General features: G+C 44.8%; 1 protein-coding gene across 8 annotated transcripts in view; it reads right to left on the bottom strand.

The window, feature by feature from the left end:
• The window catches only part of LOC135027842 (uncharacterized), a 1,366,020-nt gene that overhangs the window by 1,074,296 nt on the left and 273,611 nt on the right, over nucleotides 1-18,113 (bottom strand). For all 8 annotated transcript variants that reach the window (XR_010224289.1, XM_063953746.1, XM_063953745.1 and 5 more), the window contains exons 25-26: nucleotides 14,823-14,945; nucleotides 654-866 (exon numbers count right to left, since the gene is read on the bottom strand). Coding sequence is in view for 7 of the 8 variants with exons in the window: in XM_063953746.1 (XP_063809816.1) it covers nucleotides 654-866; nucleotides 14,823-14,945 (336 nt within the window). In the remaining variant the exon portion in view is untranslated. The remainder of the gene's footprint in view (nucleotides 1-653; nucleotides 867-14,822; nucleotides 14,946-18,113) is intronic.

The following is an 18,113-nucleotide window of genomic DNA, read 5'->3' as shown; positions in this document are numbered from 1 at the left end:
ATTTTATTGAGGCAAATAAATCTTATTGCAAACAGTTTCCACAAACCCAATTTTGTGGCTATGCCATAACTGTATTGTCAACAGAGGCAAAGACACTTTAAAACGATCTGTGTGAAAGGCTGAAAGGTCAGCTATAAAACACAGTTACATATAGAGAACAGCATTTTACAGTACATGCAGCAACAATAAAGTATTTCTGTGGTCTTGAACCCTTGGGCATTTTTAGCGAGGCCAACAAAAGCCAGATGGTACCTCTAATCTATTGCTCCTAGTCGACTCAACATCGGCTGGCACGTCACAGATAGCCAAGTATTTCTGCAGATAACTTCTCTAATCAAATATTCATATTAGGGGGCTCATTATTCAACGAGTGATAAAACTCGTTATGAATGATAAAACTTGTTGCATGTGTGATAAATGGTGCTCCAGCTTATTAGCTCCCAACTGTCATTTTTCAAACACATAATAGGAGCTGATTGGCTGGAGCACCATTTATCATACGCAACAAGTTATATAATTTACAACAAGTTTTATCACTCGTTGACAAATGAACCCCTTAATTTGTAGAAAAAAAGATCTGCTTAGAAGCGGGCATAAAAATAACAGTATATTAGCTCTATAGATATATTAAAGTACAACTGTTGAGACTTTACCCTGGTCACTAGGTCAGCTTCCTGTTGTATCCTGGGTCCCAGGCGTTGCTTGGCAAGTGATACTTTGGTCTTCATACTGTTCCAGCGTGCAGGCATTGTCTTATAGAGGAACTCACTGTCTGTGGGAAGAGCCATCTCATGCTTTCCTAAAAGAGTCACTGTCTTCTGTAACACTGTGAACTGCACTTCCATTTCCGCTTGCTTTGAGGAAACCTTATTTAAAAGACAAACAACATTTGTACTACATGTGTAATCTCCTATATAATAGCCCACATCTGTGACTCTGTGCCTGTGTGTATAACGCTGGGCGTGGCTAGGAGATCTCATTGGGTTAGCAGCAGGTTTATCACACCCAGTCCACAGCTGATTGGGCGAGAAACGCCCTCCCACACAGGTTACATCCAATGGGAGGCTCTGCCCTTTGGCTGCTGTGTGTTCCCAGGGCAGGATTAACAATGGGACTGATGGACCTGCAGGTTCAGGTCCTCGCCCCAAAATAGGCCCACTGCATCTGCAGCAACATACCCTCCAACAATGGGAGTAATTCCAAGTTGATCGCAGCAGGATTTTTGTTAGCAGTTGGGCAAAACCATGTGCACTGCAGGGGAGGCAGATTTAACATGTGCAGAGAGAGTTAGATTTGGGTGGGGTGTGTTCAATCTGCAATCTAATTTGTAGTGTAAAAATAAAGCAGCCAGTATTTACCCTGCACAGAAACAAAATAACCCACCCAAATCTAACTCTTTCTGCACATGTTATATCTGCCTCCCCTGCAGTGCACATGGTTTTGCCCAACTGCTAACAAAAATCCTGCTGCGATCAACTTGGAATTACCCCCAATTTACACATAAAAATCAGTACAAAGTCGAAAATGGGGCGTGGCCACGGGTACAGTGGTGTGCCCACACCCCTTTTCCTATACTTTCAATGGAAGTTTGGAGGGCCAAAAATCTGTACAGACCATAAAAAAAAGGTACTGTACCTGCCAAAAAGGTACAGTTGGAGGGTATGCCACTGCATCTGCAGCAAGTCTCTGCGCTGTTGATAGGGGAAAAAAATCCTTTTACTGCATCATCCTATGTCCTGCTGCCAGTCCGCTTGCCCCCTCCGGCATCAACAATCCCCACTCCATAGCCATGGCGCAGGTGGAACAAAAGCTGCTATGGCCACCAGCATAGGTGTGTATGCAAGCGTCACAGCAGAAGGCTTTTATAGCCCTCCCTGCGCAGCATACTCTCTGAGCCTCGGAGCCTCCTCTGCGCATGATGTCACAGAAGTCCCTGCCACAGCCGCGCCCAGATCCCCAGAGGCCCTGACTCCGCAAACACAGCACCTGGGCTGCCGGCCTGGAAGCCCTGAGATGGCTAATGTAACGGATAGAGTGGGTGATATCGCGGAGGGTAATGTTTGGACGCTGAATCAATGTAAATGGTGACAGTGCTGTGCAGTGCAGTGGGTGTGCAGTGTCACTGACACTGCACAGCACATTCACCTTTTACATTGATTCAGCGAGTCAGTCAGTTCTGCCAGCCAGTCACTATTGTTAGCGCCGGTGTCCCAATGCGCCGCATTACAGGGAAGTACACCCACTAAATAAAATACATCTCCCAGCAGCCCTTAGCGCTGAGCGCCGAAGCATTTCCGGTGCTAAGGGCTGCTGGGAGCTGTAGTTTATTGAGTGCATCTTCTTCCCTGTAATGCGGTGCATCCAATAACCATAGTGACTGGCTGCTGTGCGAGTCTCCGGGAGAGCCACTGCCAAAGGGAGGACAGCAGCTTAGCCGCTTCCAGGAGGAGAAGCATTACCCGACCCTCCCCCACTCGCAGCACCTCCGGGCCCCATCCGCGGCACCCCCACACCCCCCTTCCATCACCTGAGGTGTTTCCGGGCCCCCTCCCCTACGCACAGCACCCCCGCACCCGCTCCTCCCCCACCCGCGGCACCACCGCACCTGCCCCTCCACCACCCGCGGCACCCCTGCAACCGCTCCTCCTCCACCTGCGGCACCCCCGGACCCCATCCACGTCTCCTCCACACCCGCCACTCACCCAACCACAGCACCTACTAGGTGATTCATCAGGCCCTGCATGCGCTGTTCACGCCGTTGCAAGGGGCTACGACCCCTTAACCATAGCACGCCCTTTGTCCGTGCTATATTTAACTACTCACACAATTATGATTGGAGGTAATACTCCATATAATAAAAACTCCATATAATAAAAATAAAAATATTGCACGCCACAAGGGCGTGCAAGAGTTAAGGGGGCGTAGCCAGTTACAACGGTGTGAAGATCGCCCGTAGGGCGCGATAAATCACCTAGTACATACATAATACATATTTGAAAGTTTATAAAAACAAGACAATAGAAAACAAGTATATTAACTGCTGAGGCTGAAAATAAAATCAGGCAAAGTTGTTACAGCCCAGTATGTTACCAAACCAATGGGGTAGATTTGATGAAGCTTCTAAAAATGAAACTGGAGGTGTTTCCCATAGTAACCAATCCTATTTTATTTATCATTCCCCTATTGCATTCTAGAAAATAATACACAGAATCTGACTGGTTGCTATGGTAAATCTAACCCCATGTCTATCCTCAGCAGAAAAAAAACCTTTCTGATGTACTGCAGGTAAGTAGCTACTTGGCTTGCAAAAAACATAGAACACTAACATTCTCTTCTATGGGAGGAGTAAAGCCCTATACACACTAGACAATTTTTTGAACAATGTGGACGATAACGACACATCATTACGATAATAAAATGTGTTTGCACAATATCATTAACAAAGCGCGCTCCGCGGGTCATTAGCGATATCGCCTATCGTCCGAACATTCAGGTCAATCTGAAGATATCGTCAGAAACTGCATGCTTGGGGTTGTGGAAGGATGACATCACTGAACAATATAGTTAGCGATATCGTTCAGTGTGTATGCACTATGTTGTTTGCCCGGTAGTTCAAGAGCAAATACTGATGACATCGCTCATGGAGCATATTGTCTAGTGTGAACCCGGGTCAACTCAGTGATTACAGCAGATGGTGTTTAACAATGAGGAGCATTTAAACTCAAATCTAAATCTCTGCATGTATAAGTGATTGCCCCTTTAAAATAAGTCAGAGTTCAGCCAGCATCCCGCATGGCCACCGAACTTGGGCGTCATTATATCCGGCCCATTGTCTGAAGGCTGAAACACATTCTCACTTTTACATGTAGGTGCAAAACAAAGCACATAAGTATGCATAGATCATTTAAAAGGGTGCATACTCATTTTACCAAGTTCTGATAATCCTGTCATCAAAAGTTGTAAACTTTGGCAATCAAATCGTCTGAATAACTCCATTTCCTATATGTATAAATGGACTGGGTTTTTGTTTGTCCACCCGCCTCTTGAGGATTGACCACAAGTTCTCAATGGGATTATGGTCTGGGGAGTTTCGTGGCCATGGACCCAAAATTTTTATGTTTTGTTCCCCGAGCCACTTAGTTAACACTTTTGCCTTATGGCAAGGTGCTCCATCATGCTGTTTACCTAACTTTTCTTGGATGGTTAGGAGACATTGCTCTTGGAGGATGTTTTGGTACCATTCTTTATTCATGGCTGTGTTCTTAGGCAAAATTGTGAGAGAGAGCCCACTCTCTTGGCTGAGAAGCAACCCCACACACAAATGGTCTCAGGATGCTTTACTGTTGGCGTGACACAGGACTGATGGTTGCGCTCACCTTTACTCCTCCGGACAGGGGCAGCAAAGAAGCCACTTCTCTCCAGGAAAAACTTCAGGGACAGACTGATATTCTGTAAAAGGTACAGGGATTGGACTGCTGAGGACTGGGGTAAAGTCATTTTCTCTCATGAATGCCCCTTTCAGATTGTTTGGGGCATCTGGAAATATGCTTGTCCAGAGAAGGAAAGGTGAGCACTACCATCAGTCCTGTGTCATAAGGCAAAAGTGATAACTAAGTGGCTCGGGGAACAAGACATCAAAATCTTGGGTCCATGGCCGGCAAACTCCCGAGACCTTAATCCCATTGAGAACTTGTGGTCAATCCTCAAGAGGCAGGTGGACAAACACAGGGCCGTAACTAGGTCTGTGCGGAGGGGGCACCGCACATAGCGCTGCAATGTAGGGGACGCTGTTAGCGGCACTTGTCAATTATCTGTTTTAATTACTTTCACTTGCAGCTTTCCCTGTTTTTGAATCCCAGAATCTCCCCTACCACTCCAGTCTCCTACCCTGACCCGTTCTGTTGCGAATACCTATACAACATTCATGAACTTAACTTGAGATTTCTTTGTTATTCAGTCATACTTTCCTTTCTTACTTTCAAGATGCTGACAGACCCACAATTTGAACCCATTGTCTGTGGCATTGCAGTCAGACAATCTATTCATTGAACAATATGCCCTTGCATAGAAAGGTAGACATTCTAATGTTCCCTACACACAGCGCGATATTAGTGAAAGATATGAACGATCTCGTTCATTAATGAACGAGATACCGTTCATATCTTTCAGTGTGGAGGCACCAGCGATGAACGATGCGCGGCCCCGCGCTCGTTCATCACTGGTGCCCCGTCGCCTGTGCATGCAGGCCAATATGGACGATCTCGTCCATATTTGCCTGCACTTCTATGAAGCCGGGTGACAGGGTGAGTGAAGAAACGTCACCCCCCCGTCTCCGGGTCACCCGTCGGCCGTAGCCACCGCCGGGTAGCTCGGTGGCGGATCGCGCAATGTGTAGGGCCCGTAAGCTAGAGAATTCTAACTATTTGAAGCTTACCTTGTACTTTGTGGGAAAAAATTATCAGCATTGCAGCTGAGCAGAGCTATGTAGTGTGTGGCTGCAAGAGATTGGATGTGTGGCTGCACAGTACATAGATCTGCTCAATTGCAATGCTGATTATTTTATTTTTTTTACAAAGTACCAGTTGCTTCATATGGTGTTCATAGTTTTTTGTTTTTTTTTCAAACTATTTTTATTATAATCTCACACCATACAGAGTAGATATACGGCATTTCGAGACATAGAATGGAATATATAGTTAGCATTGTACAACATAATATGCACTATATATAAACCTCTGGACAAGAGACAGGGAGTTATAGATTATTCAGTCTCATATAAAACCTGGTAGAGATCAAAACATATTTTCAAACTTTTCTCCACATAAAACCTTTATACCCTTCCAAGAAAGGTAACATATGTATAACTAAGGATATCAGGGAATTGAGGATGTGCTTTAATTACCAAAGCGGAGCAGACTATAGATGAAAAGGGGTGGTTTAAACATCAGTTCTCCGCCAATATGGACAAATTATTTCAAGATCCCTAAACATATACATAATACCTAAAACATAAGAAAATAAACTAACATGTAATGCCTACTATGGGACACGGGCCGTCGATCCATCCACAGAGCAATCTTCCCATATCGGGGGTCCATATTTCTAGTCAACCCGGTAGACGATTGAATATAGAACGGAGTGGAGGAGGGGTCCAGAAAAAGGAAAAGAGAGAGGGTAAGTCAGATGTTCAAGGGGTTAGGTTGGGCTAAAGTGTGGAGGAGGTACCATGAGGTAGATTGAAAGCATTTGTCAATGGCTTGTTTAGTGTGCAAGGGGAGTGTCAAAATGTAGGTGTCCCAACATTGGAACAAGGCAGGGGTGAGCCTCTCTTTATGGATAGAGGCCTCCAGCCAGTCCATGGTGAATAGAAAAAATAATCTAGAGGTCACCATCGAAAGATTAGGAGGTATGTTGTGAATCCACTGTTGTAGGATTGCCTTCCTGCCAGCCGCTGATAATATCATAAGTAGTTTTTTGTTAGACCTGGGGACGTCTGGCTGGTCAGTCAAACACCCAAACAATGCCCAGGAAACAGTGCAACTAAAGGATATGCCTAAGGAAGTGGTTCCATAATGATGTACCTCATGCCAAAACTGTGACACCAGAGCGCAGTCCCAGAAGCAATGGAAGAGGTCGGCCCCCTCCATTGAGCATTTAGTGCATTTACTGTCTTCTGAGATGCCCATCAAAGATCGGCGTTTAGGTGAGATGTATGCCCTATGGAGCATTTTATAGGCCATCTCTTGATAGGAGCTTGCAGGGATAAGTTTTAGGGTTAGTTGAAAGTGATTTAGGAGGGAGTCAGGGGTTACCGTTGAAATGTGGGAGGACCATGTGTTCATAGTTTTTATGCAGGATCAAATAGCTCAATGAGTAGGGTGTTTAATTAAAATTCAACAGGTTATACGTTTTAATCCTGGTTATGGCAGTAAATTGAAATGTGTTATTTAATAAAGGGTATTGTAACTGAATAACAACAAGCTCTCAAGTTAAGTGCATGAATGTGGTATAAAGAGGATTTGTGTCCAAATCTATTTTCTTGCAGTGGTCTATAGATGTGATGTGTGTGTGTTATTTATTTGTGCGTGTGTGTGTGTGTGTGTATATATATATATATATATATATATATATATATATGTATATGTATGTCATAGCATGGCTTTCTCTAGGATCAATCTTGTTACGCCCCTTCCACAAGAGGCATGCGCCTTATGTCCCTATTGAAAAAATGGGGGGAGGGCACCAATTCTCCCTCTGGCACAGGGCACCAAAAAAGCTCATTATGGCTCTGGACAAACAAAACCCCACAAATTCTGACAAACCCCAAGCATTGATTAGGCAAGAATGGGCGGCCATTGGTCAGTATGTTGCCCAGAAGTTACAGCATGCCAGGGCAAATTGCAGAGGTCTTGAAAAAGAAGGGTCAACACTGCAAATATTGAATCTTTGCATAAACTTAATGTAATTGTCAATAAAAGCCTTTTACACTTATGAAATGCTTTTACTTCAGTATACCATAGTAACATCTGACAAAAAGGTCTAAAAACACTGAAGCAGCAAACTTTGTGAAAACCAATATTTGTGTCATTCTCAGAACTTTTGGCCAAGGCTGTAGAGCAGTGGATCGCAAAACTTGGTCCTCTAACAGTTCATGTTTTCCAGGTCACCTAGCAGGTGCACACATACCTACCAACATGACCCTCTTCAGGAGGGACACAATGCTCTGCTGCTGGACTTTTCTCTTCATTTATGATTGCCGGCACCTGTTTTGAACAGGTTAATGGATAGGAAAGGTGATAGCAATCATAAATTAAGAGGGAAGTCCAGGAGCAGAGCATTCTGTACCTCCTGGAGAGGGTCATGTTAGGAGGTATGGGTGCACAGGAATATTCATTACTCACTGACACGATTTAAAAGATCCAAAGGTGGAGATAATTATTTCAGATGTGATTCTGTGGGGAAACCTGGAAAATGTGAACTGTTAACGGTTCTTGAGTACCGAGTTTTAGAAACACTGATGTAGAGTATCAGGTCCGGCTCCAGGCCTACTAGCACCCTGAGCGAAAACATGTAAAAGCCCCCCCCCCCCCATGCGCGCGCGTTCCAGGAAAAGTGGGTGTGGCCTCTTGGAAAGTGGGCGTGGCCTCATAACTTCATATTATTAGACTATAAATAAATATGTTTTCACCCCCCCTCTACGCACACAATTAGCAGCCTTACACATAACAGCCACAGTAGTGTTCCTTACACACAATGTCTCCAGTATAGTGTCAGATACACATAATGTCTCCAGTATAGTGCCAGATACACAATGTGCCCCCCAGCAGTGCCAGCTACACACAATATGCCCCCCAGCAGTGCCAGCTACACGATAGTGTTCACTTTTTAGGGCAGGGAGGGCACATTTTTAAGTTAGGAGGGCAAAATGATGTACATACTGTAATGCTTGTTGCTCATCCACCTACACGGCAAAGCATGGACAGTGCGCGCCGAAGGCGCGCAGCAAAAATTTAGGGGCGTTGCTTCGTGGGGAAGGTGCGTGGCCACATAATAGTGGCAATTCGCATTACACCACACAGTAGTGCAGTTAATACACACTGTACCAGGTAGAACCTCCTAGACACTTTGCGCCAGGCAGAGCACGTTAGACACTTTGCGCCAGGCAGAGCACGTTAGACACTTTGCGCCAGGCAGAGCACGTTAGACACTTTGCGCCAGGCAGAGCACGTTAGACACTTTGCGCCAGGCAGAGCACGTTAGATACTTTGCGCCAGGCAGAGCACGTTAGACACTTTGCGCCAGGCAGAGCACGTTAGACACATTGCCTAGCCACAAACGCCTAGCGGGAACACTAAATGATATGCTCCCCAGCCGTGCCAGCTACACATGACATGCCCCCCAGCAGTGCCAGCAACACATGACATGCCCCCCAGCAATGCCAGATACATAAATGGCCACACAGTGCCAGATATGTAGATACAGAAAAGCCCCCACAGTGCCAGATAAATGCCCCCACAGTGCCAGATAAAAGCCCCCACAGTGCCAGATACAGAAAAGCCCCCACAGTGCCAGATAAATGCCCCCACAGTGCCAGATAAATGCCCCCATAGTGCCAGATAAATGCCCCCACAGTGCCAGATAAATGCCCCCACAGTGCCAGATAAATGTCCCCACAGTGCCAGATAAATGCCCCCACAGTGCCAGATAAATGACCCCACAGTGCCAGATAAATGCCCCCACAGTGCCAGATAAATGCCCCCACTGTGCCAGAAATGCCCCCACTGTGCCAGAAATGCCCCCAGTGTGCCAAATACATAAATGCCCCCACAGAGCCAGATATGCCCCCACAGAGCCAGCCGGATATGCCCCCACAGAGTCAGAAATGTGCCAGATAAATGCCCCCAGTGTGCCAGATAAATGCCCCCAGTGTGCCAGATATGCCCCCACAGTGCCAGATATGCCCCCACAGAGCCAGAAATGCCCCCACAGTGCCAGATATGCCCCCCACAGTGCCAGATATGCCCCCCAGTGCCAGATATGTCCCCCACAGTGCCAGATATGCCCCGTGTGCCAGATATGCCCCGTGTGCTAGATATGCCCCCACAGTGCCAGATATGCCCCCACAGTGCCAGATAAATGCCCCCAGTATGCCAGATAAATGCCCCCAGTGTGCCAGATAAATGCCCCCAGTGTGCCAGATATGCCCCCACAGTGCCAGATATGCCCTTACAGAGCCAGAAATGCCCCCACAGTGCCAGAAATGCCCCCCACAGTGCCAGATATGCCCCCAGTGTGCCAGATATGCCCCCAGTGTGCCAGATATGCCCCCAGTGTGCCAGATCTACCCCCAGTGTGCCAGAAATGCCCACAGTGTGCCAAAAATGCCCCCACGGTGCCAGATATGCCCCCACAGTACCAGATTAATTCCCCCCCCCCCAATACCTGCGGCGCTGAGAGGGGGAGGAGTACTGCTGAGCCTGTCCGAGTGCGGGAGTGCGGCCGGGCGAGTGCGGGTCCGGGTCTGGGTCCAGGTGCGGGCGGCCGGGCGGCCACTTGTGTGCGCTATGCGCGCTGCGCGGCGCCGGCGTCTGACGTTAGACACCGGCGCCGCGCATCGCGCATAGCGCACACACGGCCGGGCCAATGCTGCACGGGGCCGGCTCCAGCTTCGAATATGGCGGCGCTAGCGCGCGGCGCCCATTAAGGGTGGCGCCCTGCGCGGCCGCTGTATTCGAACATGCCTAGAGCCGGCCCTGTAGAGTATTGCATAAAGCATGGGCCTGATTTAAATGTGGTTGGAGGAGCTATCACTGCTGCTTATATGGAAGAAGGAGCAATAGCTCTAATATTGTAATGAAGCATTACAGTATATGGTAATGCATGCATTACTGATCCAGGCTGGCATCAGATCAACTGTGACACCACCAGCCGGCTGCGTGACTCATGGGCCACCGAAGCTGGCTACCGCAGGTACAAGCAAGAGGCTAGGAAATCTCCTCTGACAGAGCTCCTGGCCTCGTCCCTCCCCAACAACGGTGACAACACACCTCTGCTTCTCAAAACAGTGGCCCTTTCTGCACTCAAAAGACATAAGACTGTCAATCACTGACAGTCTGATGCTGCACTGTGTCTGCCATCACAGACTCATACTGCACATGCGCAGTATCGATCAGGTGCATGCTCAAAGTACCAAACATCGGTACTTTGCAGCATGTGGCGCAAGAACGTTGGGACCTGAATCAGACCCAATATGCAGTGGGAAAGACACGCACAGCTGTTTACTGCATATCTGAAATAATATATATGTTCAAATGTACTGTACAAGAGGAATAACCTAGATTGGAAAAATCAAATAGGTCATAAAGCGCCACAATAGCCTATGATGCAGGGCTATGATCCTAGAGCTTGGACTTGAGGTACATTTACTAGACAGTCTTAGGAACTGGCAGCACATCTTTATGAGGATGTATCTCTAATTAATGCATGCTGAGGGCAAAATTTGATGTATGACTGTACTAAAGGGCAGCCAGTACTAATTGTAGTCACATCCAGTTATGTTAAATAGATCACATTAACAACAACAAAACAGGTCAACGGAAAGGAACTCTTAAGCTATTGCCGGCAGGACTGATACCTAATTTGTGTTATTATAATAAAAACAAACATGCCTTACTGAGCTGTAGTTCTCATGATTTTATTGACACTGGTAGAAGTACTAATTTAATATACAGGAAAAAGGAGCTTTTGTTATCAAGATCTTTAATATACAGAAAAACAGACGCTATTGCTATCAAGGTCGTCATGATGTGTTTGTTGATATTAACTTTTTAAATATATAAACTATGTATACATTGAGTGGCCAGATCATTATGACCACAGGGTTAGTACTTTGTTAGGCCACCTTTTCCCCTTAGTACCATAGCCAGATTAAGGTGGGAGTGGGGGCGCAGAGGATAATGTACCTCGGACCCCTATCTATCAGGGCCCTGTTTAGTCTGTCTTGTATTCTTCTAGGCATGGCTTCTATTAACGAGCAATATATTTCGTAGGGAGTATTAGCCCATATGCGATGAACTGCATCTCTGTAATGTTGTCTCTACCAGCCTGAAAAGTTGTGAACATGCAAGAAGGATCCATGCTCTTGTGCTGTTTCCATCTCTCCATCTTACTGTCTGGATGGTGTCATTGAAAACGTGATTCATCAGACCACATGCCCCATTTGCAATCCTTAACTGTCCAATTCCTGTGTTTCTGAGCAAACTGGAGGCATTTCACCCTGTTAGCAGCAGATAATGTAGCAATGGCGTATGGACCGTACCTTCTGCTTCTATAGCCCACACATTTAATGTGCGGTGTACTGTTTGGTGAGAGGCTGAATTGGTACATGATTCATAGGATATGCAATTGGATGCACTGTGATCCCTCTGTGGGATTGAACTAGTCTGCCCACTCTCCATGTCTCTAGAACATCCTGTAGCTGTTCACAACCACAGGCTTTGTGCTCAGACAGTTTCTTGTCTTCTGGTCAACGCTGTGTACTCTCTAATGGGCCCTACACACTGAAAGATTTCAGTAACCGATATGAAGAACGAGAACTCGTTCATAATGTTAAGTGTGTAGGCACCAACGATGAACGATGCGCGGCCCTGCGCACATTCATTGTTGGTGCCCTGTCGTTTATGCATGCAGGCCAATATGGACAAGCTCACCCATATTAGCATGCACTGCTATGGAGCCGGGTAACGGGGGGAGTAAAGAAACTTCACTCCCCCGTCACCTCCCCCCCACCCCCCGCCGCCGGGTCGCCCGTCTGCCGTATCTTTTTTATTTTATACAGAATCAGACATCCTATATCAGCATTATTTGCAGAGTAGCTACTTTGCATAAAATCACTTGGTGGTCATAATAATTTGGCCACTCAGTGTATATAGACTATAGGGAACACAAAATATGTTATATTGCAATATAACATAGCACCCAAAGCTAAAAGTCATCCCAAAACCAGCCGCTGCTCCCAATATTAGGAGGACTGAACGACATTCATCAGCCATGATGAGCCAATATTGTCTGAGGGGTTGTGATGAGGCCGACAAGGCACCTTAATTAGAACCTCAATGATGCCTATCATTCTGATAGGAAAGATAAAGGAGTAGTGCGTACACTGGAAATCTAAAGTTCAACTCTCAGATAAACAAAAATGTGGATACTAACTCTAATCTGACTCCAGTGCTATATTGACAGATTCCATTGCCATTTGCACAGTAAATAACAGACCTGGTGGTCAGTTACTCCAACAGGCAGATTCTAAACCAATGGAAAATACCTGAAAGCAGTGATCTAGACAAACATCCCTAGTTAATTTGCCCCCAAATTTGTAAACCTGTGCTGTGCCCTTCAGAGGCTTACCTCACATTTCACAGCACTATGGTTTATTTGTTATCAGGCATCACTCTGCAGACATGGCACATTACAGCCTAATTAATGCAAGGGGTGAGAGAGGTGCCAGAGGATGTCATGTTTCCAGGTGCGGCAATTGTCCAGATACGCCAATCTTAGAACGCTACCCGTGACAATTTACTGATTACATCAGCGTATGTGTTACATCAACGCGGTAACTGCCACCAGCAGAAGTACCTTTTGGGCCAAGCACAAGATGAGCTCCTGCTCTCACCTGCACACACAATTATTAATGTGTAAAAATTAGGTAACATGAGCCTCTCTGGATTTGGGTGTGAAAACACAGAATACAGAACTAATATTAAAATTTTTAATCCAAGTTAAAAATTCAAAACTTATAGTTACAGAAAAAGAAAGGTTTATAATAACTGAAATAGTCACACAAGAAATTACAATTTCAAGAAATAAAATAGGGAGAAAACAACGTCCTAGTCACCTGTAGTACAGAACGCTGGTTAAGTGAGCCCTCTCAGCATATGCTGGAACATTATAGGGTCCAAGCCCTCACTGGAACCACCTCTCAGTTTACACTGTGGGGTTTCTCAGCCATTCTAGCAGGGCTAATACTTTCATCTTTTATGGATGGCTTTAAAGTGCTGGGCATGATTTTATAATCAGCCTTGGCTAGATTTTACAACCTGCTGCAGGAAGGCCAGCTCACACCTTTAGGGCCATAGTGTCTCTGAGGGGTTCTCCCAGGGGCACTTAATGCATTCTCCAAGCAAAAGCTTGTCCCTTACACAAGCTGTGTCCCAACAAAGTAATTAGTTCTCACCCAGTTGTCAACCTAATACATTTTCCACAATAAAATATACTGTACATGGATACAACAATACATCAGGTAATGTGAATAATACAATTTTTAAATCATGCCCAATCCAATATATAAATTGGGCGGGCACTACAGAGGTGACTTAGAGCTGCAGACTGTGAAGTCTCTACTTACTTCAATGTAAAACTGCTATACAGCAAACAAAACATGCAACAATCTGTGACCTCATTATTCAGGCACCACATTTCCACACTAATACATTTTCCACAATAAAATATACTGTACATGGATACAACAATACATCAGGTAATGTGAATAATACAATTTTTAAATCATGCCCAATCCAATATATAAATTGGGCGGGCACTACAGAGGTGAATTAGAGCCGCAGACTGTGAAGTCTCTACTTACTTCAATGTAAAACTGTTATACAGCAAACAAAACATGCAACAATCTGTGACCTCATTATTCAGGCACCACATTTCCACACTACAATTTTTGAGCGCTAGAGTGCCACAACTGGGCTGTTAAAGTGCTTCTCCTCCACCAATGCCAAAAAAGTGGATTTTACATAGTATGAATGGTTTTATTATGGGACCATTCCAAATGCATTCGATATCTGAAATACTGTACAACGCGTTGGGTATGGGTGACCGGCGGCAGGGATCCCGACTGCCAGAATGCCGGTGAGCGCAACGAAGCCCCTTGAGGGCTCGGTGGCTCGCCACAGGTTCTATTCCCACTCTATGGGTGTTGTGGACACCCACGAGTGGGAATAGTCCTTGGTCCCCTGCCGGCATTCTGGCGTCCGGGATCCCGGCATCGGTATGCTGACCGCCGGCGTCCCGACTACCGGGATGGTGACTACATCCCTGTACAACATGGAGCAGTAAGAAAAATGCACCCCAGCACAACACAAGGTAAAGGCACATAAATATGTACTGTCACATTTGGTACACTGACTTTTATTTTCACACCCATTTACATTTGTTTAACGTACATTAGGAACACATTCTAAAAGCAGAATTTAAAGGACAAATAAGGTCAATAAATATCATGTATGTGTAAAGAAATGCATATTACTTAATTTTACCTCATTAAAAAGGTGCATCATCTTCATGAAAGATCCTGTGTCCCTCTCTTCTCCTGTTATACTTTCTATTTGGGGTTCAGTCCTTCTCAAAAAGGAATCTAAACTTTTTAATGTACCAGTAGTCTAAAAAAACAAGAGGAGATATAAATTAATCTTTGTCAAATTACAGGGAGGTCATCTACTAAATGTTAGGCTTACATAAAACTCATTCTACTTTTGTATATGGGGCCTAATTCAGAGTTGATTGCAGCAAAAAATTTGTTAGCAGTTGGGCAAAACCATGTGCAGTGCAGGTGGGGCAGATATAACATGTGCAGAGAGAGTTAAGAGCCCCATACACTTATACGACATGACGGTCCGTCATGTCATATAAGATTTCGTCCAACCTCCCGGCAGCCTCCCCGTTGGTAAGATAGTATTAGATATATCGTATGCAGTTTTTTTTGCATACGATGTATCTTTTACTATCCTATCTATTTACTGTGGGATCCGACATATAACGAGTGCAGCACTCGTGATATGTCGGATCTAGGGGGATCCGAGCCGATGCTCAAGGGAACGCGCATCGGATTGGATCGGCCTTTCAAGCACCCCGAAAATGCCTGATTTCACCCAATATATCAGGCTGAATGCCCGAACTGGGCTGAAATCAGGCAAAATCGGCCTAGCGTATGGGGCCCTTTAGATTTGGGCAGGGCGTGTTCAAACTGAAATCTAAATTGCAGTGTAAAAATAAAGCAGCCAGTATTTACCCTGCACAGAAACAAAATAACCCATCCACATTTAACTCTCTCTGCAAATGTTATATCTGTCACACCAGCAGTGCACATGGTTTTGCCCAACTGCTAACAAATTTGCCACTGCGATCACCTCTGAATTACTCCCATGGAACAATATGGTCATTTATATTACTACAAGGCTTGTCACACCTTTTGAAACTCACTCAACCACAAGGAAGTACTTTCATTCAGATACAGTACATATGCGTCCAGATAACAACCTTATTTTTTGTGCTTGCATCAATAAACATATCCACGAACTGTACTACTACAGAACCTTAGCGCAGTGAATTTAGATAACAACCGCTCTTTTCCTGAGAAATGAAAATTCCCTGGCACGGTTCACTCTCCACTAGCCATTGTAAACACAGTGACAGTAAAAAGAAACTCAGTCTAGATAATATAAATGGCTTGTTGAACAGAATAGAAGCAACATATAAATAGGAAGCATAAATAGAAATCAATGCATATAGTAAACATTTAAGAAGAAAATCCAGTAAACAAACGTTGTCTGAACGTGGAAAACTCATTAAACAAAGGGCAACAAAATCCTAAATCATAATAGTGGCAATCACTGTGTGGCAAATCTTCTATCCACAGACAACCACTACCTCCAGCCACCTGGTGTACAATACATACACATAATATTTTATAATTTAGTAGATATCAGGGCAGGGAAACAGTATAAAAAAAGTATGAATTATTAATATGAATAACTTCTAATGTTACTGACAATTTATTATTAAAAAAAACCCATATCTTTAAATTCAATATGAAGACAATTGTTAATTATGTTGTAAAAACAGGTGTGGTATACTAGATCAACATTCATAATGCTGACGTTATAGAATGTCATCAAACTGTCCCTGGTATCTTAACTGGTCCCGGCAGCAGTAGCGTCTTCAGCATTGCCTTCCACATGCAAGAAGTCACGTGAGGATCAGTCATCTGATACACTAGTGTTGTGGTGAGTCCGATCCCCTGATCCCTAACCCTACCCCTAGTGCCCGACCACAGCCGAAACCTAATGTCGACATTCTGAAAACGATGGCACTTCACATAATGAGGATGTCGATATGTTGCCTGTTGACATTTTAACAATGTAGACGTCAAAACTGTCAAAATTGTGGTGTGGACATTGTGAATGAACGTCGGCCTTATGACTGCATCTAATAACAACTATATATATGAAAGACATTATCATTTCCTGGGCTATTGCTCACATTAAGCTAGACGTACATATACTTACAGTATGTTTAGAGGTAATGGCCAATGTATGTATACTTATGTGCCTACACAAAGCACCTCACCACCCAGTGGGTGTTTGACTGACTGTGACTAACAGAGACCACTGATTTCTCTGACAAATGCACTAGTAAAGTGCCACATAATAATTTGGTGTTATATAAATTCTAATAATAATAATCAATCATCATCATCATCATCTGTACTGGTTTACATTTGTCTAATACACTGTCTAGATATAAGTAGCGCTTGTAGTATTTTTGGTCTAGGCAGCATATGGAATAAATGCCAGTGGGAACAGAAATTGGTTCTTATACAGATCAGATATGGCTACTGTATGACCAGATCATACTTACTGATCCTTTCTTATGCTGGGTACACACTGACAGATATATCTGCAGATAAATGGATCTGCAGATATATGTATAGGCGGATCAGGCAGTGCACACACACTGCCTGATCCATCGTGACTGACGTCATGAACTGGGTGGGCATTTACATAACCGCCTGTACACACACAACGATGTATCAATATATCTGTAGATATACTGGTCATTGTGTGTGCTGCGGGGCCGACGCGATATGTTTGTGAATGACTGCGTTCACAGACATATCGTTGGTACACACTGGCTCACGGACCAGTGATATATTGGTCGTTCAACAAAGTGCCCGATATATTGCCCAGTGTGTACCCAGCATGTTGATTGGTGTCATTAGGCTCTCCCCTCCACTGTACAATGGCACAAATTGCAGGATCATGCAGAGGGGCCATGATTACAATTCGCTGGCAATTATTTGCCTCCTGTTCAGCCCATTTCACTGTAAAGTGGGCTGGATGTGGGAGAGTGACCTATTCTTAAACTTTAGGAGACTCCTGGATGTTCTGGGAGCTTACAGAAGTATGGATAAGATCTAGAGAGTAAGCTCTTATGTGCAGGGCCATTTCTACACATTGCTTTCTGTACATAACTGTACAATCTGCACACTGTTATTATGTATATTTGTCCTGTATAAATGCTGCAGTGTTTACATGTTTCAAAATTGATTCTGCCGCTTTGTCTTTGTGGCATTTACGATGGTTGGGCTTTACAGTGGTACTTGGCATGGACTAATAGGCGCCATGCAGTCCTCTGACGTCAGAAATGACTCATGTCTATGTTCCAATCGCTGCATAGATATGAGTTACAGGGACCACCAATGACTAGATAGGTGGGTCACACTGTTTTAGTGTGATTAGCAGAGATGGCACCAAAACAACATAATTGTT

This window comes from Pseudophryne corroboree, chromosome 2, assembly GCF_028390025.1.
Source record: "Pseudophryne corroboree isolate aPseCor3 chromosome 2, aPseCor3.hap2, whole genome shotgun sequence".
In the NCBI taxonomy this organism is placed as follows: domain Eukaryota; kingdom Metazoa; phylum Chordata; class Amphibia; order Anura; family Myobatrachidae; genus Pseudophryne; species Pseudophryne corroboree.
Note: the sequence above shows the minus strand (reverse complement) of the source record. Positions and strands in the feature narration are given on the sequence as shown.